General features: G+C 39.5%; 1 protein-coding gene across 2 annotated transcripts in view; it reads left to right on the top strand.

Annotated features, from left to right (window-relative positions):
• The first annotated feature begins 19,782 nt into the window (after positions 1 to 19,782).
• Positions 19,783 to 27,564, top strand: part of LOC147608310 (uncharacterized) — a 90,477-nt gene continuing 82,695 nt past the window's right edge. For both annotated transcript variants that reach the window (XM_086789104.1, XM_086789105.1), the window contains exon 1: positions 19,783 to 19,951. In XM_086789104.1, the coding sequence (XP_086645230.1) occupies positions 19,826 to 19,951 (126 nt within the window). In that variant the 5' untranslated portion in view covers positions 19,783 to 19,825. The remainder of the gene's footprint in view (positions 19,952 to 27,564) is intronic.

Raw genomic sequence — 27,564 nt, forward strand, 5'->3', positions numbered from 1 at the left:
AGAGAGTTTGTGAGTTGTCCTATAGGCCCATGGGACCTCTGGCAAATGCACATCCCACTTTCTCTTCATATTATCCACCACTAGCTTAGACAAAGATCCACAAAGCAGTCCATTAATTTTTTCTACTAAGCTATTACATTGGGATGATAGGGAGTTGACATAGCATGCTTTATTTTTAATTTCTACACCAAAGCTTCAATCAAGTCATTCCTAAAAGACCTCCCCCCATCCGTAAGGATTTCTAATTAGACACCCAAATCAGGCACATATGTATTCCCTGAGAAAGGATGCCATAGCCACTGCTTTATTATTGACCATGGCCTTTGCTTCTGCCCACCTTGTTGCATAATCTGTGGCCACCAATATGTAATACTTCCCATGTGAGGAACGAGGAAGTGGGCCCACAAAATCTAATCCCCACCTTTCAAATGGACTGTATGCTGGGATAGGGTTTAAGGATCTGGGAACCAATTACTTATGCCCATACTTCACAGCTTTTGTAAAACATAAAAGTCCTCCCCCCACCTAGGAGGCTGCACAATTGGACTTTGACTCATGCATTCCTTGAGCAAACAAAAAGATTGAATTTGATCAGGCCCCCATTGGAAAGAAACATTCTTCTTTGTCAATAGATTTATAGGATACATCTTCTCAGAGAACATGTCAACAAAGCGTTGGTAATACTTTGTTTTTCCCAAAATCCTCCTCACCTCCCTTACATTGTTGGTAGGTGGTGGAAGGGCCACAATTGCCTGCACCTTCTCACTTCACAAATCCAGATTTAAAAGTATCTAGAGTATCCATCACACATTGAATACAACTCATGACCTGTAACTTGATCCAAAATCTCATCCTGAAAGGGTAGAGGATAATAATCCCTCTTTGTGCATGCATTCAGAGGGGGCAAAAGTCCACACACACATGCCATTTTCCACCCTTTTTGGAAGTGACTACAACTGGAGAAATCCACTATGAATTCTCTATTGGAAAAATAAATCTAGCTTCAAGCAAATTAGTTACCTCATTCTTAATAAGCACCTCCGCCGCTTGCATTACTCCCAAATGCCTTAGCCAATGTACCCACTGGCTTACTTTGGGGTTTGTGATCAATCTTGTGCTCTACTAGGGTAACTTGGTGTACTTGTGAGTAGCTGTATTTTACAAAAAGGTTAGGAAATCCATTCAACATTTTTAAGTAATTCTCCCTTTTAGTACCTGCTATGGACTCACCAAGAAGAAGTTCATTCTATTGGTGAAGACTAGGAAAAGACCAAATGCAACTCCCTCCACCTCCCCTTCTGAGATGGAATCCTCGGAGCTACCACTTGTCTCCTCTTCATCGGATGACTCTAACTCTGAACTTTTGGAAGTTGAAGGTTCACCTTTTACCACTTTCTTGCGGACGACTCTTGATGTTGTAGTGGACCTTCTTATTCTCACCTTGTAGAATAAGATCACCTGTCTCCCACTTTTGAACTGTCTTCACTTGGCGAAGCCATGGCCTACCCAATATCAATGGGTAAGCCCTAGCATCAGGCATTGTAGGAATGACCTGGAAAGTTGTAGGCACAAAAATACCACATACATATACTCCCAAATTCTTGACAATTCATAAGGTTTTCACCGTAGTATTATCAGCAAGTTTTGATGCAATAGGGAGAGTTAATAGAAGATAACTTTAAATCCGCATCTTTCATTATTTTTTCACTCATGACATTGATTGATGCACCTCCATCAATGTATGTATTAGAAATTGTTTTCCCCTCAATGATGACATCAATCACAGGCACATTATCTCCTACATCAATATCCACCTTTTGAGCCATAGGAGTCCCATTATCCCTCTTCTTCTTTTTCTTAGATTCCCTTGTGCTAGCCAGCTTACCCCATTCCTTTCTGAGCTTTGGAGAGAGTGCCAAAAGCTGCCCAAATGTGATTTGTGCCATTTTCACCCTAAGATATGTTAAGAGGTCCTCATAACTAAGAGATCCTTGTCCAAGAGGAAAGTTAGATTGTCCAATTTTTCTCCTAGACAACTTCTTCTTCTTATTATTTTTCTCCTCTTCTTCAGCTTTATCTTCTTGTTCTTGTTCTTATTATTATTTTTCTCCTCTTCTTCACATTTATCTTCTTGTTCTTCTTCTTAGCTCCTAGTTTTACAACCCTTTTTTACCATTAATGGCATCAATGTTTCCTCCTCTTCTTCTTCTGAGCATTTTTCCTCTAAAAGTGCTAAACTTTTATTCTCTATTTTCCTCAATTTTGGACACTCAGTGCGATAGTGTCCCTTCTCTTGACATTCATAGCATGTGACACTACTTCTATCCCTAGGTTTATCCTCAACTCGTGGAACCCTAGGTGGCCTTGCATTGACTAAGTGTAACTTCAAATCAGCAAATTCTGCCATAAGTTGTGCAATGTTATGATCCAAGGATGGAGCTTGTACCTGAGATGTTGAGGCTATCTCTACTCGTGGTGGGGTCGGCACACTCCGAGAAGATTGGAATGTGGACTCAATATGGAGAGTAGCCTCCTCCTTCAAAAAAAGTAATACGAAGAGCCTCTTTAAAAGTAATACGAAAAGCAATACGAAGAGCCTCTTTAAAAGTAGTGGGATCTTTGTCAAGAACTTTTCCATGCAAGCGGGGATCCAAAGCCATGATAAACTTACTTATCTTAAGGTGCTCCATTGCTAAAAGAACTCTTTGAATCTCCCATAGAAGGTGAAAAAGAAGAAGCAACTTGTTGATATTTGATGTGAACAAGGCTTCATACCTCACTGAAAAGGCAGAAACTGACTCTCCTTCCTTTTGGAAAATCTAATCCAATTGCAAATAGTAAAGTGCATTTGGTGACTCCACTATCCCAAATCTCTCCTTCATTGCTTTGGTCAACCTTTCCCAATCATTCTTGGACTCCCTTGGCAAAGCCTCATGCCAAGTTAAGGCCACACCCTCCAAGAAATCTGGAAGTATTTCTACCCTCTTCTTCATAGACCAACCCGTCAAGCGGCATGCTCGGTTAAACTCTCGAAGATAACTCCTTGGGTCTTCTCTTTCCGATCCTTGGAACACCAGAATGTTGAACATCTTGCACCAAAAGATGAGTAGCAACAAGGAAAATTTACTTATTTCAAAATAACTTTTCTTTAATCATGCGAGACCTTGAGGTTAAAATAGAATAATTCTAAGTAAAACCTGCCCACCGTCTCCACCAAAAGATGTGACACAAAGTTGGGGTTTTGACTTCGGTCACTTCTTAGAATCAAAACATACTTGTATGAAACCTCACAGCCTCCTCACCTCCCTTTCTTTCCCTACTACTAGGTTAAGATAAAGATAAACACATCAAAGATGAGATCATAATTCATGGAAGGAAAGATGAAAGGCTCAGGGGACAAGCAAGAATTTCTACCAGTCTTGCAGCTCCAAACAAGAGGGCAATTCTTTGTTGGAAGAAAATCTTTGGACTCAGGATTATGTGAACAGAAACATACAAGGAATGTTAGTAAGGTTCATTCGTTCGAATTGGGCAATTTGGACAGAACATCTTAAAGTTAAAGAATATATAGCAATCACTTATAAGAGGATAAGACACATGGGATTTGCTTTTTGATAAGAGATTAAGAGAAATTAATCATTATTAAGAAGAAATAATGGCCAAAAGTCTATAAAAAAAGAGATACACAAAGAATTGCAGTTTTGAATCCATATAGATTGTACAAAAGAGGATTACATACATATGTAGAGCTTGAAGAGAGCTTCGCACCTATATAAAAACTTTTAAAAACGAGCAATCGAGTGAAAAGTTATGAGCATTTTACTACAAGACCCAAAATTCGCCTAAAAGTTAGGAGAAATTCTGATCATCAATGAAGTAAAGGATTAAGAAATTAGTTACATGAGTGGAAAGAGCATATAAAGAGCTTTCTAGCCATATGATCAATTTTAGAAATCAATACCCGAGTGATAAGTAATTACTAGGGTTGGTTGAAATTTGGGTATTAGACAACAAAAACTGCACTTCCCTCACTTTGCATGAAACCTCAATTTTCACATAGCCTCTTGCCTTTCATCTCCTTCATGATTCAAGCTAGAGGGTAAGGGCCTTTCATCTCCTTCATGATTCAAGCTAGAGGGTAAGGGTTAACATTGCTCAGCGGACAATCGTAAAGATTTACGTATGGTCCCCAAAGTCTTTCCACATGCTCATTATCGCTAAAACCATTGGTACCTCCAAAGGAGGGCGGCAATAAGGCAAGGGCTACCTTGAGAAGTCACAGGCCCACCAAGATAATAACTCCTTATTCCACTTATCATAAATCATTAAAGAGGTCCAAAATTGGGTTAAGCATGAGGAGCTAATGCTAAATGAGACATTCACATGTACCTCTCTTCCATTGTTACAAATTATAACATAGAAATATTCAACCCTTCAGTGACATAAGGGTAGATGTCACCATCAATTGTCCTCTTAGGCTAAGTCTTCTATTGATTATTAAATTGAAGACTTTTTGACTTTGAAAGTGTGATGAGATAATAGCCAAGTCTAAGTGGCATGTAGGTGGAGATCCCACTTACACATGGTGGAATTCTCCTCTTCCATGTAGGCATTTTAGAAGAATCTTTCCCAATTATGCACCTACACACACTCCGCCATATGCCTTCCACATTCCCCAACTTGTAGCCTTATGGTGAATACTATATTAATAATACAATTAAAATCCATGTGAGCATGAAGGCCCACTTTTATTTTCCACATCACTAGCCTATCTACCATACCAAAGTATTTATCAAGCATACTTATGGCATTTACAATGTGTGCATCCTAAATCAAGTAAAACCATTATATTTGAAGATAGAATGCTGTTATCAGGGTAGCCACCAAGCCGCCGCATCACCACGCTGTTATTCTATTGTGGGCGCCGCAATCTTTTTAGACAAGCTTCCACCTTATTTACCATTGAGAAACCATCAAAATATGCACAAAATTAAAAATGAAAGATATCAATTTTTCGTGTCACACTAGCACCAAGGAAGCTCCAAGGAATTAGATGCACACTATTATAATAAAACACAGTGCCAACCACAAGCAATCATGTGTAACAATCAACTCCCAACCTACCACTCTAATCAACCTGAATGTTCAAGGATGAAAATCAAAATCCAGCATCATTGACCCCCCCACTTGCTCAAGCCAAGAAACCCATTGCCAACAAGTGGCCACACACTGCTGTGAGATTTAAAGCCACCTACACAGTGATCTTACCCAACTTTAAAGTGCAATCTGAGAGATCAACCAAGCCAATAACTCAATTTCCACCCCAATTCTATACTCACCATCTTTTTTCCATATTCAAATGTAGTGGTAATTAGCAAATCACTTGATTGACAAATTAAGAGATGATAAAAGATAGGATAAGCCTTTGGAATTTAAAAGAATTGGCCATTTGTGTGCTATTCCACCTAATCAAGGATTGTGACTGCAAACATCCATGCCCTTTTCTTAGCTCTTCCACAAGTTGGATGTGTCTTCTTAGCTCATTTGTTGATGATGACTTCTCCATTATCCATTGTGTACAAGGTCTTGCCAAGATGCTTTTGGTGCCTGTTAAACCTTTGGTTAATAAAGAAGGTGGGGGTTCTTGTGGAGGGTGGATTATCTAAACTAAGGGATAGCGGTGGAAGAAGCGAGAAAAGGGAGAGGAAGAGAAGGGGCAAGACTTGGATCATCACCAACGGTACATGTTTCTCATTGACGTGGTCTCCACACTCTCTTTCTCTCACAATCTATCCTTTTCCTTTTCTCCTCTTGAGCTTGGTGGATGGGGGGAAGTCTAGCTCATCTTATCACATTTTCAACTCCTACAACTTTAAGAACCCATTTGTAAGACAGCTTGGATCATCACCAACGGTACGTGTTTCTCGTTAACGTGCTCTCCACACTCTCTTTCTCTCACAAGCTATTCTTTTCCTCTCCTCCTCTTGAGCTTGGTGGCTGGGGGGGAAGTCTAGCTAGTCCTATCACATTTTCAACTCATACGCCTTTAAGAACCCATTCGTAAAAAAGCTAAGACAAAAAAATCTATGAGAGCTCAATGATAGGATAGTACTAAAGATGTATACTTATATAGGAAAATTAGCTTATCCACTTCATATTTCATTAGATTTCCTATCTAAATAGTACATGATTGATTGGATGATTAAGATAAACATATAGATAATAGAAATCTATTATTAAAATAAGAATTTATAAATCTATACATTTATCATATCTAAATATAATTAATAATAATAGTTTTTAATATTTTCTTTGATAATATAACTATATTTTCTTCCATAAGGTTTCTTTTCAAATTCAATTCAAAGGTTTTTTTATATAATAATAAATTTAAAAGATTAACTTCTTAATATTTGATCTAGACCCATTTTGTACAATTTTCATGCTATCATGAATAGCTTGCTCTTTAAGGCCAGCATTTTTCTTTGATATGTATCCATGTTTTTTGAAAAACAGAGATCCGTCAAGAATTGCAACATTTCATCATACCAATTATTTTTATTTTGATCTTCTAAGAATAGTTGTGCATCTAGAAACTCATCTTCCACTCCCACCACTGGTGGAGTCTAAAGTGGGTTTTGGACTTTGTGGAACGTGGAGTCTAGAAAATTAAAAACAAGTATATCTTGATGGGCAGTATATTATTGCACCAAATGGGTAGAAGCAAAGGCAATGAGGGATTCCAAGCCTCGGCAGCAGCAGCACTATCTCACACGGTGTGAGAGTGGTGGGATCAACGGAAAAAATGAAATAATATAATTTTTTAAAAATTACTATTTTTATAATTTAAAAATATAATCCTTTAAAATTAATTATCTCAAATTTTTTAATAATCATAAATTACATTTTTTATTCTTTAAATTTTTATTTGATTTATTTCTATGTATATTTCTCATTTATGATGTTCTCTTTAAAAGAAAAATATATATTAAATTTGTTAAAATTAAAAGTTAAAAATATTTTTTTATCATGGGAACATGGGGAGGTGCCATGTGCCTTGCCACATGGCACCCACCCTATCACGTGGTACCTCTATGCCTAATGTGCCTCCTTTCTATGTCTACATAGGTTGACATGTGGAGGGATGATTGGAATGGTGCATAACATGGCATTCCATGATGTGGCATGCCATGTCACCAAGTGTGAGATGACATGTAAAGGTGGAAAGATGATTTGGCATTAATGATGACTAGGATGATGAGATGGAAAATCAATTAGATTGACCGTGTTAACATGGAGTGTGGAGGTAGCAAGGTGAGATGACATGGTGCTTATGTGGATTCTCCCCAAGCAAGATTTGTGCTCACACATGGCATGATCTCTAGGCTTTGTAGATTACCAAGCCTATATTTTTAAACCTAACTAGGATTGGTTTTAGATTTGAAAAGTGAAGAGTATACACAATATGGGGGTTTTCACTTGGGAGGAGTAAAAATGGACCTTCCCGTACTCAAACAAAGCCATTTTCTTTAAATAAATTCATGTTAATAAATATAGTAGCCCCCAGAGTTTTTAGATAAAAAGATTCAATATTTGATTTTTTGTAATTTTGTAATTTAATTACAAGTGATTTACTAGGCCTCTAATAGTCATTTAGAACAAATTTCACAAATTACATCTATAAAAATTCAATTCATAGATTTATAATTTTACCTTACATCCACATTTTAGCAATCTTTCCCAATCCAATCCATATAAATTGGGCATTTTAGCTAGTGGTTTTGGTGGGTGGAGAAAATAGTGTTCTTTTTAGCAATTCTAATAGCTTTTAAACAATATAGAAAATAGAAAAACACATCAAAAAATACTCAATTTAAATCAAGTTAAGCTCTATAATATGTGAATTTGTTATATGCAAGTGGTCCAATATCATATGAGTAATGATAATAAAAAAGTTATAGATAATTTACTATCATTTAGTCTACCTAGCCAAACTTGGGATAGGGCCTGTACACAAATTTTATACCCAATATTCAATCGAATTATAGTTTTAGGTGCCTAATTTTGCATGTGATGCTTCATTAGAAGAGCTTCATTTGAAATTCCTTAGCTAACAAGGAGAGATATGAAAAACTATATGTTTTTAGGCTAGCAAGACCAGATAACCTCATATGGCCCACCACCCATGTATGTGAGTGTAGATGGAGCTTCACTTCAAATAGATAAGATAATAAAATGATGTTATAAAGTTGTAAATATATAGTGAGAAACTTAGCAAGATTATACTAAAAAATATAAATGTGTAAAAGAGAGAGAGAGAAAGAGAGCTTCGAAAAATAGTCAAACTATGCTAAATGCGACTGTGACTATAGTAAACTAGGAACAATGTTAAGCAATATAAAAAGTGACATAAAATGATAATAAAGAAATTTGTGATGCTTATGGTGACCAAGTCTGTGAGATAGACATCTCCAAGAAGGTGGTATCCTAGTGAATAGAGCAGGGGCCTCGAGGTATTGAATTCAAGTCCTCTTAGTGACACTCTACCAAGTGTGTGTTCAGCAGTATAAAAAGTAACATAAAATGATAATAAAGTAATTTCTGATGCTTATGTTGACCATGCCATGATAACCCCCCACCAATGTATGACAAGGAGTTCTTCTAATTATATATGACTAATTTCAAATAGCATCGTTCAATTTCCTTACTTAAAAGGGGATTGCAGATGTCTTGGTTTCACTCCCTCAACTTACTATAGGTATGTTATAAGACCTTGTTTAAAACGGATAATTTTAATTATTGTTTAAAATATATGATTGTTTAAAATATATGATTTTAATTATTATTTAAAATGAAATATTTTAATTATTGTTGACCATGAAAGATCAAAATAGTTAAGAAAATCTCAAAATTTGAAGAAAAATTATCCTTTTGACTTGTCTTTCATTCTTCGTAAAACATGCATTCTTGGTGCTAAAAGAGTAGGTACTACTCATCTCTCAAAAGATGCTAACAAAATTTTTGTTTTTCTTCAACAAAGCATTGTGTACCTTATATTACAACAAAACATAGATTATCCCAACAACCACAAACAAGAATAGAGAAATTGACTTATCATCGAGGAGTCTGGATATCTTGCTGAGCCTCAAGGAGCCCCTCTTGATTGTGAGAATTATGAAGAAAAACACCTAGAGGAATCATTCACTTTTCCTTATGTAAGGATTGTTCTAGTCAAGCTAAAGGGAGGTGACAGAATAACAAGTGTGAGGATATTGTGATATGCGGCCCCAAGTGAGACACTCTAACCTTAGTATGATCTTCATTGCTAGATTATTATATAGATAAAGGGGTAGGAGTCTCTCAACCACTATTTTAAAATCGATGAAGAGAATGGTGTGCTACCTATTGTGTATAAAAGAAAGTAGGTCACCACAATCTTAGATGGTGGTGCTGGTGTAATCACCAAGGATTTCTAGGAGTCTTGTGATCAAGCATGGTAACATAGCTAAACCATAGGGCATCCTTCAAGATATAAAAATCAAGACCTTTGAAATCTCTTTGAATTGAGCTTCCACCACTCTTTCTTGGTGATACATTTTTTCTAAAGAAAAGGATCGTACACCATGATCCTTGCAAGGCTTTATATGTGATGTAAGGCTTGAAAGTAGACTTAAAAACAAGAAAGACTCACCCAAAGGATCGAGACATTCTTGTAAAATTCCATACAACCATTCGGACTGTTTTGGTCACAACCCCTATAAATGTTGTAATAAGTTGTTAGATAGTAAAGATGAGGATCTACTCACAAATCTTGGTGACTCTAAGGATTGAGTTCATGTTCTGGTAAACCATGGACACGTTTCCATAGAAGCGTCCATGGAAGCTTGGATAGACTGTATGGAATGGAGATCACCTCCCTATTCATTCTATAAGGGAAACATCCCTTTTAGGAGCTTTGAATTAGCAAACACTACTTCTAGATCCTTTACTTCCAAGGAAGAGGAAACCATGGAAGAGGCATATGAGGTATGTTATCATCATTTAGATAGACCATCATTGGGTTCCTTACATCAAGGCCATAAACCCATAAAGCGAAGCAAAAGGCTAGACAAAAAAAATATAGGGCATGCCTTGAGTTGCTCACCCAATAAAAAAGTAGTTTGGCAGATGAGAGTTCCCTCAATGGCCTCGCTCCCACCATGTATGCCATGTAGTTATGTTATTGATGAACTCCTATCCCTAACTAGCCTTTAGACACCAAATCTTTGATGGTTTGTCGAAAGTTGCAAGAAGAATCCTCTCACAACCAAGAAGACACAAACCCACACACACACTCAACGCTCTCTTCCTCCATTGAAGCAAGAACGAGAAATGCACAAGAGAGAGATTGTTGCAAGAACCCAAAAGAGAAAAAAAATAAAGAAGAAGCGTGCACATAAAGGTATCATGCATACCAACTTCCCCACCTAGTCCACCTCTTCATTTCTTGATTTTATTAAAATGTAAAGTTCAAAACATTTGACGCAAATGATTTTTTGTCCATGGTATACAAACCATTCAAATTTGAAAAAGTGTTCTCCTATCCCTTTCTTTTGAAATGTGAACACACACACACATATTGACCATGGATTTTAATAAATTGTGGATCTGCTAAATAATCCATGAAAATTTACATTGCATTTTACATTGAAAGCTCGTAAAATAATATGATTTAATAGCCAAAAATGCTAAAATTTTGTTTAAAAAACAATAAAATGTGTCAAATAATGCACAAATTTTTGGGGGTTAACATTCCTCCTCCACTTAGCTTGCGAATGTCTCCATGAGCACTTTGAAAAGAAAGCTCTCAAACACTTCACTTCATTCCACTTATTTTTCTCCATAAACTCCTAACACAAAATCCCAACTCTTCCACTTCTTTAACTCCACACTCACACAATTTCCAACTTCTTCTTCAACACCAACACCTTTTAAAAAATCAACACCTCAATTTCAAAAAGAATAACGCAAAGCATCCCCCAAATACCCACAAGAAATTCCCACATACCTCCACAAAGAAATCATGAAAACACCATCATGAAGCTTTTGAAAACCATGGGAGTCCCATGGTAGATCCCCAACCACAAAGAATCAAGCTTGAAGTACACCCTCACATATGATACATCATGAAGACCACTTTTCAATTCCATGATTATGTGTGTGGGTTTTTGTTTTTGAAAAGAAAATGGGTTTTATTTATATACTAAAAAAAGAAATCCTACGGATTTTAATGTGTGATGTGGGTTTGCATTTCTTATCTAAGAGAGCATTATGAAAACCTTTGGAGCCACCGTGCCATGTGAACACTTGCTTACATGAGACACTTTACACCATGATCATTAGGCCTTCAATTAGTTAAGGTTTGATTGAAAACCTTATCTTCCTGTTGCTCTGCAAATTAAGTAGTGGTTGTTATTATGAATATATGCAGAGTTATTTTGGCCTACTATGAAGTTCACCATGAGGAGGAAGTAGCAATGCCAATGCTCACCATTAGCACTCAGACCAATGGCTCGGGGGGTTCACCTAAAAAAAAAAGTAGTCTACCACGTGCGATCAAAAGGAGGGGTATTTTAATTCAAATTTTGGAAAAATTTTAACAGGATTACAATAACAGGAGGGGTATTTTAATTCAACTTTTAAAAAAAATATGTTAGTTCAAAAGTAAAGAGGGGTGGTATTATTGGGGGAAAATTTTTAGTTAAGGGGTTTTTTTAATTCCCCCATATGATTTTTTAGAAGTGCACCCCCCAAGACCAATGGTCACCATTGCCTCTAGCAGTAGCACCCCACAATTACCAATCAAGCCCGCTACTTGTTGTACGAGTAGGACTACCATTGCTAGAAGGATTTCCACCTCTATGAGAAATAATCAAATTAGGCACCTCCTTCTCCAGCATCACCATCATCTTCTTCTTCAAGTCCCTGACGAGCAGAGCTACCTTCATTTCTTCTTCCCAAGCTACAAGGGTCTAGTCTTCATGCGCATGAGCATAGCCACGTTGTGTATGGGGGCCATGTTGTGTATGGGGGCCATGTTGTTGTTATAGCATCCCCTCTAGTCATCTCTATCTTTTGCTTTTTCTCAACCTATTTAACAAAAAGATGGTGGCTTTAAATCTCCTCTTCAAACCTTGGGACCATCCCATGTTTCTCAGATAGTGAACCGATGAACAACACCCTGGCACACAATACCAATTTTCCACAAAACCTAGCCAAGAAGGATTGCAATTACACTTGCATGATCTCCAAGCCTAGCCAGGTTCTTGGCCAAGAAGGATCATGCAAGTACACTTGCATGCTCTCAAAACTTGCAAGAAAAATCCTCTCACAACTAAGAAGACCCAAACCCACACACACTCAACAATTAAGAGAGAATAAGGAAATTATCAGCATCATCACACTCTCATCCTCACTCCTTCATTAAAGCAATAACAAGAAATGCACAAGAGAGAGAGAGAGAGAGATCTTGTTGCAAGAACCCACGACAAAAAGAAAGAAAGAAGAATCATGTGCAGAAAGGTATCATGCATAACTTCCCCAACTTTCCCACCACCTCTTCATTTCTTGATTTTATTAAAATGTAAATTTCAATACATTTAATTTTTTAAAATGCATTCAAATTTAAAAAAGTGTTCTCCTATCCATTTAATTTGAAATGTGCATGCACACACACACATATTGACCATGGATTTTAATAAATTGCAGACCTACTAAATAATCCATGATAATTTACATTGCATTTTACATTGAAAGCTCATAAAATACTCTGAGGGTTCACATAAAAATATGTAAGTGTAGCATGTGAGTTTATCAAGAGGGGTATATTAATTCAAAAAAATTATAGAATTACGTTTATAGGAGGGGTTTTTTAAACCAATTTTGAAAACAAATCTAAGTTTATGAAGAAAAAGGGATCATTTTATTCATAAAAGTAAGTGTAAGGGGTTTTTTTAATACCCCTTGAATGCACATGATACATAAAATTTCTTAAAGGTGAACCCCCGAGATAAAATAATATGATTTAATAGCCAAAATGCTAAAAATTTATCAATAAAGAGTAATAAATTGTGCCAAATAATGCATAAATTTGAGGGTTAAGAGACGTGGGCATTGTATCAATTCTATAGTAAGAGAGTTAGAGAGCCTATCCTACTACCTCCTCATAAGTAAAGAGTGGGCTAGCCTCAGTCACTCAAACTACTGCATTCCATGTGATGGTATGAAGACTAGACGGTACCATAGAGGTATATAGATGTGAAGGGTCCTCGGCCAAACATGTTACGCTTTGGGATACCCCAACGCATGAAGTATAAAAGTGAAGGATCATTTGCTAAACATGTTGTGCTTTGGGATAGTCCCAAATTTAGTGCCATTTGTGACTCTATGGGATGGCTGAAATACACAAACTATGTCAGTCATCCTCTGATGTGGGTAGCCCACCAACCAAGTGGTAAATGATAAGATTATGGTCCATAGAAAAAGTGTGATCTTCCTTGGCTAAAATTTGTCCCATTGTCGCTTCCAAAAATCCAAAGAAGTGGGAAGAGATGCCCTAGGAGGCCTACTAAGCTACCATTGCAGGTACCATTGATCTCATGTGCATCTGGATCGTACAAACAATTCTCACAATGTAACGGAAAAAGGGGGTGGTCATGATCTCCGAGCTTAAAAGGTCTTGCTAATCCCACTCACATAGGTTCCATTAGACACAGATGATGAGAGTCGGCTCTCCCAAAGCCAAAATCTCCAAGATCTATAATGGCCCACCAAGGTCAATGTGAAACTAGTGTGATCATGGAAACCAATAATCCTCACCTGTTGGAATCATCAGTAGCCCTCACCTAGGGGATAGGGTCACACTCTTGAGGGCCCAATGAAAAAATGAGAGATGGCCATAGGAATCCTTAGTAGGGAAGAGGGTCACACGGCCACGAGGGCCTCCTAAAACAATGAGTGCATACCCATTGAGATACATGGGGTTCTATTGGGAGGGAGATGTGACCAAAAATTAGTATCTTTACCTTTCAACTTTTGTACATATTTTAGAGGCTTTGTAATAGCAATAAAGGTGGAAAATTGTGGATCCACCATGTTATAGTAACATGAAGACCCAATTATGGACCTTGCAAGGCCATAATTATGTGGGGCCCGTGGGGCACACAATGGAACATCCACATGGTGAGGTGTTCATGAAGCTTGTGAGAACATCGGCATGGTGAGGTGCTCGTGAAGCATGTGGGGCCCACATTGAAGTGTCAATATGGTGGCTGAGCCCACCATGGAAGGATGTCATAATACCTTTCCCATGATGCCCACAAGGCCCATGATGGAAGTTACCAGGTGCTTCCAACATTTGATGATGTGAGAAGAGAATCCACCATCTCTTGATTTAGAACCTCTCTTTAGGATGCCCTTAGTTAGAGATCCGGATTGGGCTCATCGCTAGTTGTTTCCATTTTTTATAAGGAGAGACTCTACTGATTTGGAGACCCCTCTTTAGAATGCCCCATGAGCAACCCCTTCGGCACTCATTCTCACATTGCGTGGGGGCTCCTCAACACATGACCTACTAAGTCTTTGGGAGAGGGCCAAATTTGTGTGGGGGCTCCTCAACACAGGACCTGCTAAGTCTTTGGGCGAGTGAGCCAACTATAGGAGGCCCCATCCCAAAGAGATAGATGATCTGGACCAAGAGAATTCAACCATCAACTCTCATACCCCTATATAGAATCCTCTTGGAGTGACTAGGGTCCTACACTTTCCATGATATTATCCTCGGTTTAGATGCCTCAGTTTTGACAGGGGGAACATCTTCAATGGATACTCATTAGTGCGTCCTGGTACCACTTGACTTCTTGCATCTTCCAAAAAGTAGGCGTTGTCTCTTTGAACTTTCGCTTCACCTTGAAAGTGCCTTCTTATTAGCATTGAAGAAACTTCTTATCTAGATGCTTTTCCACACAACCATCATACCTCATCACCAATCTTCCTTTCTTGATCTACGGCTTCTTCTTCTTTGCTAAAGTGCTAGGCCTTGCTTTATGATGTTGTTGTGCTACTTCTAAACTTCGAAATGCTTGAAATTGCTTCTCATCCAAGATTTCTAGTTGCACTAGGCATTGGGCACAAGTCTCATCATCATCATCCTACATGCAAAAGAGGTACAAAGGTTATTGATTTCCAACTCTATGTGCAGAATGGCCTCCACCCCATAGACCAATTGAAAGGGTGTGAAACCGAGAGAAAGCTTATGAGTGGTCCTATAAGCTCATAAGACTTTTGGTTAATAAACATCACATTTCCTCGTCTTAGCATCCACTACCTTAGCCTACATGCAAAAGAGGTATGAAGGCTAGTGATTTCCATGTTTATGGGCAGAATGGCCTCCATCCCATAGACCAATGAAAGGGTGTGTAACCAAGAGAAAGCATATGATTGGTCATATAAGCCAAGTATAAGCCCATAAGACTTTCGGTAAATGAACATCGCATTTCCTCTTCTTAGCATCCACTAGCCTAGCCAAATATCCACAAAGTAAACCATTAGTCTTTCCACTAAACCATTACATAGACTGATTTACTTTGGATTATTTCTAGTAGGAAACATTAACTTTCAAACATCCAAAAGCTCATATGGTTCCCACATGCACACTTTTATCTATGGTGGCTGATGTGGGCTCCAACTTTGGCTTTTTCAATTTCACCCAGGTCTCATACGAGAGAAAGTTATGCCTTCCCCCCCCCAAGAGATTAGTAGTTGTCCCTCCCATAGAGAGTTCTACTTTGAGCTGGACAGGCTCTATCTCAAGGTCCTCTTCCTCAATTAGGGTTAGAGTAGCCATGTTTATTTGGAGTGTCATTCTCCTTTGTATTGCCTTGGCTTGGGCTGCCCTTGCCTTAGCCTCTTCTTGTGTTTCTTTCTTGAGTGTTTCCAGTCTTAGTCTTTATTTTTTCGTTTTGCATGCATGTTCCAACATATCTTGGGTTAAGGGTCCATAGTATTTCTTAAGTTTACTACCATTTATGTAGCCTTGCATTTCAATGCCATCAATCTCGATGTGAGTGACAATGAACTCTGCAACTCTGAATGGTCCTAATCCTTGATATTTTAGTTTTTTTTTTTGCTTTGGAAGAGCTGACACCATACATAAGTACTATCTCTCCTTGTAGCTCTTTAGATTTTAGATTATAGTTAAACCACCGTTTGTGTCTGAGCTTTTCTACTATCATGCCATGTAGCATGATTACTTTAGTCTCATCAAGCTTTTCTAACTTGACCAACTGTTTAGCTAGAGCATTCTCTCTTAAACATTCTTTTACAAGTATCCTCAAGCTGGGCCCCAAATATTCCATAGGCATCACTGCCCTAATGCTAAAAAGGAGTTTGTCCTATGGCTATTTTATGGGAGGTCCTATGGTTACCTTATGGGATGTCTTATAGGCCCACATTGTGGTTGTTAGCTTATACTCCCAATCATTTTGGCTTGCTTCTATAGTCTTGATAAGGATACCACAAAGGACTTTATTCGTACATTCTGCTTGCCTATTAGCTTGAGGGTCGTAAGGTGATAATGTACAGTGTACCACCATAAATCCTATCAATAGGTGTTTAATGACCTCGTTGATAAAATCAGAGCCCTTATCACTGATCTCAAGGGGATACCTAAATCTGGATATGATGTGCTCGTATAAAAATTTAGCAGTTATATGAGCATCTACCTTTCTGGTAACTTTTGGTTTTTCCTAACTTTTGGTTTTTCCCATTTTGTGAAATAGTTAGTAGCCACAATTATATACCGGCTTGCATTTGTCGCACAACTAGACTGATGGATCCAACAAAGTCTATTCCCCATTTCTCAAAAGTTTGTTGCACAAGGACCGGAACCAAAGGCATTCTATCTTATCCATGGGGAATGTTAAAGTAGTGGAATTCATCATAGTGTTTGATTCTAAATATTAATGTTAAAGCGCTGGCATTCATCAAGCTGGGCAAAATATTATATAGGCATCACTGCCCCAATGCCGAAAAGTAGTTTGTCCTATGGCTATCTTATGGGAGGTCCTATGGCTACCTTATGGGAGGTCCTATAGGCCCACATTATGGCTGTTAGCTTATGCTCCAATCATTTTGGCTTGCTTCTACAGTCTTGATAAGAATACCACAAAGGACTTTATTCGTACATTTTGCGTGCCCATTAGCTTAAGGGTCATAAGGTGATAATTTATAGTGTACCACCATAAATCCTATCAATAGGTGTTCAATGACCTCGTTGATAAAATTGGAGCCCTTATCACTGATCTCTAGGGGATACCTAAATTTGGATATGATGTGCTCATATAAAAAATTAGCAGTTGTACAAGCATCTACCTTTCTGGTAGCTTTTGGTTTTGCCCATTTTATGAAATAGTTAGTAGCCACAATTATATATCAGCTTGCATTTGTCGCACAATTGGACTAGTGGGTCCAACAAAGTCTATTCCCCATTTCTCAAAGGTTGTTGCACAGTGACTGGAACCAAAGGCATTCTATCTTGTCCATGGGGAATGTTAAAGCGCTAGCATTCATCTCACAATGTTTGATGAATTCCATGGCATCACCAAACATAGTTGGCTACCATAACCCAACTTACAAGATCTTCCTTGTTGTTACTTCACCTGCAAAATGTCCTCTGGTGATTCCACTATGAGTCTCCTCTAGAATGGTCACAAATTCATCCTCCTTGACACACCATCTCAACACATGATATTTGCCCAGCTTATACAAATGACCAGCTATTAACTTATAAGGTATGGCTATCTTAATAAGTCGTCACAGCCCATCCCTTTTTAATGGCTTGTCGTGTGGAAATCCACAGGCGAGATACTTGGAGATTTCTTCACTTTATTCTAGTACTAGATCTAATTTGAATAGAGCAGCATATGGTAATTCATCATCAACACCAGTGTGACGACTTCTCTATTAGGTATTCTCGACATGTGGTCTATGAGGACATGTTGTGGTCCTTTCCTTAACTGTAAAGTAGAACTCCATCAATAGCAAAACAAGCAGTTACGCAGTCATGTAGGCTTGTTGGCTAGATATAACAAAGCTTAATGATCCACAAAGAAGATGAATTTATTAGCTAACAAGTAGTGTCTGTACTTTTTCACCACATACACCATGCTAGTCCTTCCTACTTGGTTATAGTATAATGCATGTCGGCTTCATTGAGTTGTCAAGTCACAAACAACTCACAAAGTAGATTGGGTAATCTAATTTATGCTCCCTTGGTTGTGCTAGAACACACCCAACTACAAAATTTGATGTATCAATATGCACATGGAACATGACTTTCCAATTCGGTGATCTCAAGATAGGTGCACTAACTAATGTCCTCTTTAATTCATCATATGCATGCTAACACTCTTCGGTCCATCCAAAGTCAATCGGAAGCTATATAATGCCCTTGTGATATTAGTCTAGAACATGATAAACCTCTAGTAATAGTCGACGTGTCCCATAAAACCATTATACTTCCTTGTAGTTGGTGGGTGGTAGTAACTCTAGGATGAGTTTTACTATACTATCATCTGTGGAAATCCCATTTTTGGGGCACAATATGTCCCAGTATTACTCCATGCTTTACCCAAAATGGACATTTTAAAGGGTTTAAGGATATGTGATACAATTGACACCTCTCAAATACCTTTTTCAAGCAAGCTAAATGTTCCAACCATTGTGAATGTAAAAAAGTAGTGATCCTAGGTCCATCTTATCTTACTTTATAAAATTGAGGTCTATGATGAGAATTTAATCCTTTGCTTTTCATTTCTCTATCTTTATTCTCACTAATTTTATATACTTTGAGAAATTTTAACCCTTTGCTTTTTATTTCTTTGTTTAATACAAAATTTTGTTATATTGATAACACATTTGTTGAGCACACGAAAAAGGGATGCCATTAATGAGGATGATGATCATGTAGGAAGATTAGTGAGTAAATACCTGGACGTCGATCAGTTCTCCTTACATCATGGTTATGGCCTTGACGTTGCCTCTCTAATTAAATTTATGTGAAAGTAATGTGTCTCTTATATTGAGGTTCTTTACACATTTGCAGGGATAAAATGACACTAAGGAGGATGAAAAATGCATCAACACTCCCATTTCTAAGCAATGTCTTGAGTACACTATTGGAATCTTCTTGGAAGACTTTGCACATTGGAATGTGTAAAAGGCTCTGAACTTTGCAATTGGGCAATGCTTTAGCATGAGCCAATAAATCACTTATAAAGACTTGGGGATAATAGTAACGCAAGCATCTCGTAAGAGCTGCCAACATCAGGCTAGACTTTTGAAAGCAGTGTGTACATAGACATTCTACCTTTTGTGATGTAAAATCATTGATTTGATAAATTAGGTCTCTCTTTGCATTAAAAAAAGAAATAATAACTCTAGTATAAGGCTATCTATCTATCTATCTATCTATCTATATATATATCTATATATTCATTCTACCTTATGTGATGTAAAATCATTGATTTGATAAATTAAGTCTCCCTTTGCATTAAAAGAAGAAATAATAACTCTAGTATAAGGCTGAATATTATTTATGTGATGTAAAATCATTGATTTTATAAATTAGATCTCTCTTTGAATTAAAAAAAGAAATAATAACTCTAGTATAAGGCTGAATATATATATATATATATATATATATATATATATATATATCGATCATAAGTCACTTATTCCCATGTATTACTTGTTTAAAGCTATGCATTGAGCCGGCACTTGATCTGAGATGGTGTTCGAGCTTATGACGGGTTGTGAGTTAAGTTCTCTCTCGCAACGCCAAAGGATGCTTCAGCTGGGCTCATGGATGCTCTTCTGTCTCTGTCTCTGCGCCTTTGGAAGCGTCTCACTCGCGGTAAGTTCTACATGCACTTTCAAAATATCAACATATGCATGCAACCTATGCTCTCAACATGTATGGAGGTATCACCCTTCCATGATTTATTTTTCAAGTTTGTATGTGGTTACAAGTGCCCCTGACTGGTAATTAGCTAGCAACCTTACAAGGAGGCCTACCACCAACTCAGGATTGGATTAAGAGGTGGACTTGTTTGCCTGCAGTTTGGCAAGCCACACATCACACTTACATGCAAACAACCACACATGTGAGACCATCCGACAAGCCTTTGTAAATTCACAAGGAGAATCATTTGTTTCCACAATCTCTTAAGTTACAGGCATGGGCCATAACCGTGCCAAATTGTTTTGCAAAAGAATAAGGAAGATTTAGGGTCCCCATAACTCTTGACAGAGGTAAAACGACGTCAGGCATCCACATCTTCCATCTTCTGTACTTCCTCTCATATTCTTCTCTTAAATCATACAAGTGATTTGTGCTTGAGAATGACACCTGGATCTCACCAAAGCAATCCCACCTGCCCCAGAGACTAGGTTGAGACCACCTTGATGATGCACTGATCATCCAGAAAAGAGTGCCTCCTTGTGTAAAAGGTGGTTACGGTGAGGTTCTCAGCCATGGTGCTTAGGGGAAAGGAGAAAGCTTATAGCCACCTGTCTACACTCACAGATGTGGCATAGTGAAGGGCCGCATGTATACACAACGAGCAAAGGAGTTAGGCTGATGTAACACCTATATGTGTAGCCATTGCCAAAAAAAGTGATCAGTTGGACAGCTTGCCACTACTGTAGTGGAATGTAATTGTTCTACATCTGACCCCATGGTAACATCCTGTAGGGGTTGGGTGTACTTGAGAGGTGGGGGCTTTAGAGGGAGATTAGGGGAGAAGGCTTGTGAGACAGGACATGTGTTGACAAGGACATGTGCTGACAGTGGTGGAGAATGGAGGCTAGTTGCGGTCACTGTTGTGAACCCCAACGAATTGGTGACATTCGTCGTAGCCTTTTACAAATTCAGCTGCGTTTGCAAACAAAGTGGGCTAACACAAGCTTGCTAGAAGAACTTTTTTGATGGTGGTGTCTGCCGAGAAATGTCCTTCAGCTATGCCGGAGTGGGCTTGCCCCAAGACATTGACATATTCGAATTCCTGAGGATAACGCCTCATGATCCCGTCTTGGCCTAACTTGTACAATTACCCTGTAATCAATTGATAAGGGGTTTCTTTTTTCATAAGATGTCGTGCTGTGTCTCTATTGAAGGGTCTCTCTTAGGGAAAACTGTTAGCCATATAATGGGCAATCTCTACGACCCATTTCGGAACAACACAAAGTTTGAATAGTGGGGCATCGTGTAGTTCGTCCTCCACTCTGATCGGTGGTTCTCCATTGGGGATGCAGGACATGTGATCGGCATGCACATGTGAGTCTTTCCGCATGGTCACCGTGAAATCAAACTCTAGTAAGGTCAGGAGCCATCGGGTTATCCTTCCTGTGGCATAAGGCTTATTGACCAAGTAGAGAAGCGCCTGATGGTCTACGAAAAATACGAACTTGTTTGCTAACTGATAATGGCGGTATTCTTTACAACATAGACCATTGAAAGTCCTTCCCTTTCTATGGTGGTGTAGTTTTGTTCGGCATCATTCAATTGGTGGCTGGCAAAGCTGTCATGGAAATCCAATGTGAAAATACCTTGTATCTTTCATGACTAGACACTTGGTCAACGATTTCATCCTGGAAGGGAATCGAAAAGTGATCACTCTTTGTGCAGGCATACCTTGAATACCCATTGCATACCTTGTATCTTTCATGACTAGACACTTGGTCAACGATTTCATCCTGGAAGGGAATCGAAAAGTGATCACTCTTTGTGCAGGCATTCAAAGGACGCATGTGTACACAAATCCACCATCTCTCCCTTTTCTCAAGCATATTCCTCTTTCTTTGGTGTTATCAATTGAGGGTTTAGCTACTCTCTGAGCAGCTTGAGTATTTGCATTCTCCACCTACTCCTATGGTGCTTTATTTAAACCCAAAGGCATGCCAAATAATCCTACATTCAAAGCCTCGGGTTTTCGTGAAGTAGACTTCCTTAAGCTGGAGTCATTTGTGTCATATTTTGATGAGGACTCTTTCTTTGATTCCCATTTTTTTCAACTTCCTTTTGTCCATCTTTCAAATCGTACTTCACTTGTGTCATCCTACAAAATCAGCTCTCCTGTAGTGCCCATTTTCGTATTGCTCCTACTTGTTGCAGCCATGACCTTCCTAGTATAATTGCAGCTTTATAATATTTTGTAGGGAGGATATGAAAGGTACATAAAGTTGCAACATCACATACATCCATTGTGAAAGCAACGATTGCTCTAAAGGATTTTTCCCTTGTGTTGTCTGATCTTGTACATCCATGGTGCATCACTCTCAAAACCCACTTCTTCCATGGTATGCTCACTAATGGCATTTTGTTTTTCCTGATTGGCCTTAGGCCCAATATTCTCCGGTAGTTTTATCGTTTTTCACCACCCATAGGTGCTTTTTAATCTGCCCGTTGGTGATGCCGTTGTTAGGTATTTTTTGGTAATATTTTCTTGGCATATGTACACACTCATGCATGGCATTTACAAATAAAGGGTGTCCATCTCCAAGGGCTAAAGGGGGTATAAGGCCACATGTGAACGGATCTAACAAAAATATGCAATGTGTGCAGTTAGTTATTGGTTTACCTTGATAAATGGGAAATGGAAGGGGTGTGAGATGAGAATCAGTTTCACAAGGCAGGTTTTAACACTATCATGTATGGACAAGGTTGTTGACAAATAATGTGAGCCACAGAGCACTATTTTTTTTAAAAAGCTGGACAGGGACCCGTTAGAGGAGGTCATCTACAGTACCGGTCCTTGGCATTTCATGGGAAACAAAGGTATGAGTGGTGCAAAGTCTTCCTTGAATGAAAGAGTCACCTTGGGATTTAATACAAGGCTTGCTAAAAATAGAAGGTGGCCTTGGATTGCTTTAAAAAATTCTTCAATTTGCCTCAATTTTCAAAGGAGGGCCGCGTGGAGGTGGGGTGAGCTCTCTGACATGCCTTGGAATATTATGAATAATATAAGGTTCTTTGGTTGAACGGGCAGCGCACGCTGGTGTATAAGAAGAGGAGGGGAGCGCAGCTGATGTGTATAGAGAGGGTACCCGCAGCTCTAATGCTCTAAGCGCAGCCCAGGTGTGTAGAAAGAAGAAGGCGTAGCGTAGTTTCCAGTGGTAGGGAGAGCTCGCCTCTTAAATGCTCAGAACGCTGCGCAGCTGATGTGTATAGAGATGGTACCCGTAGTTCTAATGCTCTCAATGAGCTACGTGGCCCATGTGTGGGAGAGCTGCGTGGTTCTGTAGCTCTCAGAGAGCTGCGTGGCTATAGTGTTTATAGAGTGTGTGGGAGGGCTCAGCTCTAAGATTTCAGAGAGCTGCGCAATACACAGAGGATGAGCTCATTGCTTTAATGATTTCAGAGAGCTGCGCAATACATGTACGCAGCCCATGTATGTAGAGAGGAGGGAATGAAGCCTTGTGTAGTTTTCAGAGTTGTGAGGGAGAGCTCGCATCTTTAATGCTCTAAGCGCAGCCAAATTGTGTGAGAAGGCGCAGTCTTCAAAGTGTGAGAGCCCGTGTGTTTTTTTCCTTGTATGTGAGAAGATGCTCTCTGTGTTTAAGAGAGAAAGGAGATAAGCTCGTTTTCCTTGAAGAGAAGTACCCTCAGAACAGCCCACGGCATTCCAGTTTGGGAGGGGAGGAGAAGCTGCAACGCCACTTGTATGAATGAAGAGAAGGTGCCACGCACTACCTATGGTGTCAGAGATGAAGCAAATGGATTCCATGCAAAGTTGGGTTTCAGAGGAGGTTCATCCGGCAGATGCGGTTTCAGTAGCTACTCAAGTTGTGCCAGCAATGGTCACTACTGTAGCACAAGATGATGAACTGAGGCAGGACTTGAGGCAAGTGGTTGATTTGATGAAGAATCTTAGCCTAAATATGTTAAGCAATGTGGGAAATAATCGAGGTCGTGTGAGACTTGCAAATCAGCCAGGAGGTGAAGGACAACCAAAGAATGGTTTTGGTGGACAGAATAACGGCAGGGGTTGGAGGCAGTTGCCCACATGCTATAACTGTGGAGAGCTTGGTCACATCAGCCCACAATGTGATAAACCACCAAGAATGGGTGGAGATATGTATCCATTGCCTGCACAGTTGCCGAACCGGTCAAATGATTATGGCATTGAGATTAAGGGTGAGGCAGGACCTAGTGGACTGACCAAGGAGGACAAGGGAAAGACAAAAGTGTTAAGTGTGGTCACCTTGGAGAAGGCAGCAATGTTGGAAGATACATTGGTAATGCCTATTGGGAAGAGAACTACAGAGGATAAAGAAGGAAGAAATGAAGCAGGTCCCAGTAGAAAGAAAGGGAAGAGTCATGAGGGTGAAGATGTGAAAGCTAAAAGGAAAAGGAGAGCTCGCCGAAAATTTCACGTCTCAGATTTTCCACTAGGGGAAGAGCAGGATAGCTATGACTTGAAACAGGACCTGAGCAGTAGGAAGGCAGACGTGACCTTTGGACAATTAGTGGAAATGATACCGAAGCTGAAGCGCCAATGGAAGAAACTAGTCAGCCCGCTGGGGAAGGAACCCAACAGAGGGTCAGTAAGAGTGTTGGCCATTGATGAGTCTTCAGACATTTGTCCCATAGTAGATGTTTGGCACAAGAGGAAGAATCTTGGGCAAGGATACGTGGATGGTGGTGCACAAATTTGTGTAATCACTCAAACATGTGTAGAAAAGATGGGCCTGACAGTAGAAGGAGTCTCAGGATTCCACATACGACTGGCAAACCATCAAAAGATCAAGTGTCTAGGGGTAGTGAAGAGCTTGGAAATCGAAGCCTATGCAGTCAAAACGGTAGTAGATTTTCATGTAATGCCAGCAGGATTAGGGGCTTATCCTATCATCCTTGGAAGACCATGGCTACGCGCAGTGCGGGCCGTTCAAGATTGGAGACACGGTACAATCAGCTTATATGGGGAGACAGGGGGCAAAAGATTATTTGACATGAGTAGCAGGAAGCCACTAGATGAAGATTATGAAGAAGGGGAGAGTCCAAGTAGTGAGGAGTCTTCCACTGTGTCAGATGAAGACAGTGGCACCACCACTAGTAGTGAGGGAGAGGTAAATGTGGCATTTCTGATGGTGGACAGGATCTTTGAACAGACCAGCATAGTCGCATCCATGAAGAGGATTGAAGATGAGTCTAAAGGCCCATATGAGGTGATTGAAGAGCTAATGCAACCCCAGGTGAAGCCGCACGAGAAACACGAATTGATGGCCAGGATGATTAGCACAGATCTCTCAGTTGTGGAGAAGGAGAAGTATTTAAAGATGTTGTCAACATATCCAGACTTATTCATCACATCTTATGAAGAAGTTCGGGGCTTCAAAGGGGAAGATTTGCACATAGAGCTAAAGGAAGGAGCCAAGCCAGTACGTCAAAGATTAAGGAGAATGGGTCCAGAACAGATGAAGGCTTTGCGAGAAGAGGTGGACAAACTACTAAAGGCTGGTTTTATATGCCCTGTGGAGACAACAGAGTGGGTGAGCCCAGTCGTGGTCACTCCAAAAAAGGACGGAAAATGGAGGGTTTGTGTGGATTTCAAACCTTTGAATGCAGCCACAAAGAAGGATCCATACCCACTACCTTTCATTGATCAGATCCTGGATTCAGTGGCGGGTCATGAAAGATACAGTGTGTGTGATGGGTTTTCAGGCTATTTCCAGTTGAAGATTGCTCCAGAGGATCAGAAGAAAACTACTTTCATTACGCCATGGGGCTGCTTTTGCTATACAGTACTACCATTTGGGCTAACAAATGGTCCAGCTCACTATCAAAAGAGAGCAAATTGGGCGCTTCTGCCATTCATTGGAAAATGTGTACAGGATTTCATTGATGATTTTTGTGTCTATAGCACACGAATGGATCACTGTGAGAAGCTGGAGATGGTGCTGGAACGATATAATGATTGTGGTGGCCAACTCAATCCCAAGAAGTGTTTCTTTGCAAAACCAAGGGTAAAATTGTTGGGACATATGGTGTCAGAAAATGGCATCGAGGCTGATCCAGACAAGGTCAAGGCAATCATGCTTCTTCCTTCTCCAGAGTCTACAAAACAGTTGGCAACATTCATTCAGAAGGTAAAGTACATGTCAAGATTCATTTCATTGTCCTCACAGCTTTTATATCCACTACAACAGGTGGCAAAGCACGATCCTTTGCAATGGGATGACAAGTGTGAAGAGGAGTTTCGGAGAGTCAAAGAAGTCTTAGGGGAGATGACAGCAGTGCAGGCTCCAGATTGGGAACAGGTTTTTTATGTGAATCCTTCAGTAGGAGAGGATGCTATTGGTGCTATGTTGCTGCAAAAAGGGAAGGGGAGCCAATATATGCACCCCGTCTATTGTGCTAGTAGGGTAAAGTCAGTAGCAGAGAGGGGACTGTCAGAAATAGAGTTGGTGATGGTAAGTGTGGTGTTTGCTTGCCGACGGTTTCGCCAATATCTTTTGACAAAGCCATTTGTATTCCTAACTAGCTACACATTCTTGCCTCAGCTCATCAATGGTGTAAACATGTCTAAGGCAGTGAAAAAGTGGGTGATTGAATTGCAGGAGTTTGAGTTCTCTTTCTTGGTGGAAGAAAGTAACAGAGCTACTTTGGCAGACTTGTTAACTTATAAGGAAAACCCTCTGCTTGTCAAAGAGGAAAGTGTTAGAAAGGTAGAAAATGTGGCAGAAGTAAGCAATGCTCATGTTTTGTTCTTTGACGGTTCATACAGGAAGAGCCATGATGCAGCTTCTGGTGGTATAGTTCTTTATGACCAGCAAGGTAAGCTGATTTGTAAAAAGGGATTCAAAGTTGATGCTCATACTAACAATGAAGCAGAGTATTCTACATTGGAAGCAGGGCTAAACATTTGCATTAAACATGGTGTAAAGAGACTATGCATAAGAGGTGATTCTCTACTGGTGGTAAAGCAAATACTAGGAGTATGGAAGAGCAAAAACTCTGCATTGAGGAACAAGTGTTTCAAGATCAAGAGCTTGTTGAAGGAGTTTGAAGCATGGGGCATTCGGCATGTGGAGCGTTCTCTTAATACAGAAGCACATGAAGCAGCACAGGGAATGATTGGCGAGCTATATGTGTTAAAAGCAGATCTGCCACTTTATCGGGGTCGTGAAAGTCTGACACTGGAAGAAGAGTTTTTGTTAACAGGAGTCATTCCCAAGGACATTGAGAAGGCAAAGAAATATGGGTTTGTACGCAGAGCTTGCAAATACAAGCTCATTGGTGACACCTTATACATGCAAGGGGTTGACTTGGTGTTAAGGCGTGTACCATGGAAGGAAGAGCTGTACAGAGTGCTTGAGGAGAATCATGAAGGAGCATGCGGTGGCCACTTTGCATTTAAAATCACATTGCACAAAATCTTACAGGAGGGTTACATATGGCCAAGTATACAAAAAGATGTGCATCACTGGTGTAGCTCATGCAAAAGGTGCCAGGCATTTGGGAAACGA

Source organism: Cibotium barometz, chromosome 53, assembly GCF_041138505.1.
Source record: "Cibotium barometz isolate CiBa-2024 chromosome 53, ASM4113850v1, whole genome shotgun sequence".
Classification (NCBI taxonomy): Eukaryota; Viridiplantae; Streptophyta; class Polypodiopsida; order Cyatheales; family Cibotiaceae; genus Cibotium; species Cibotium barometz.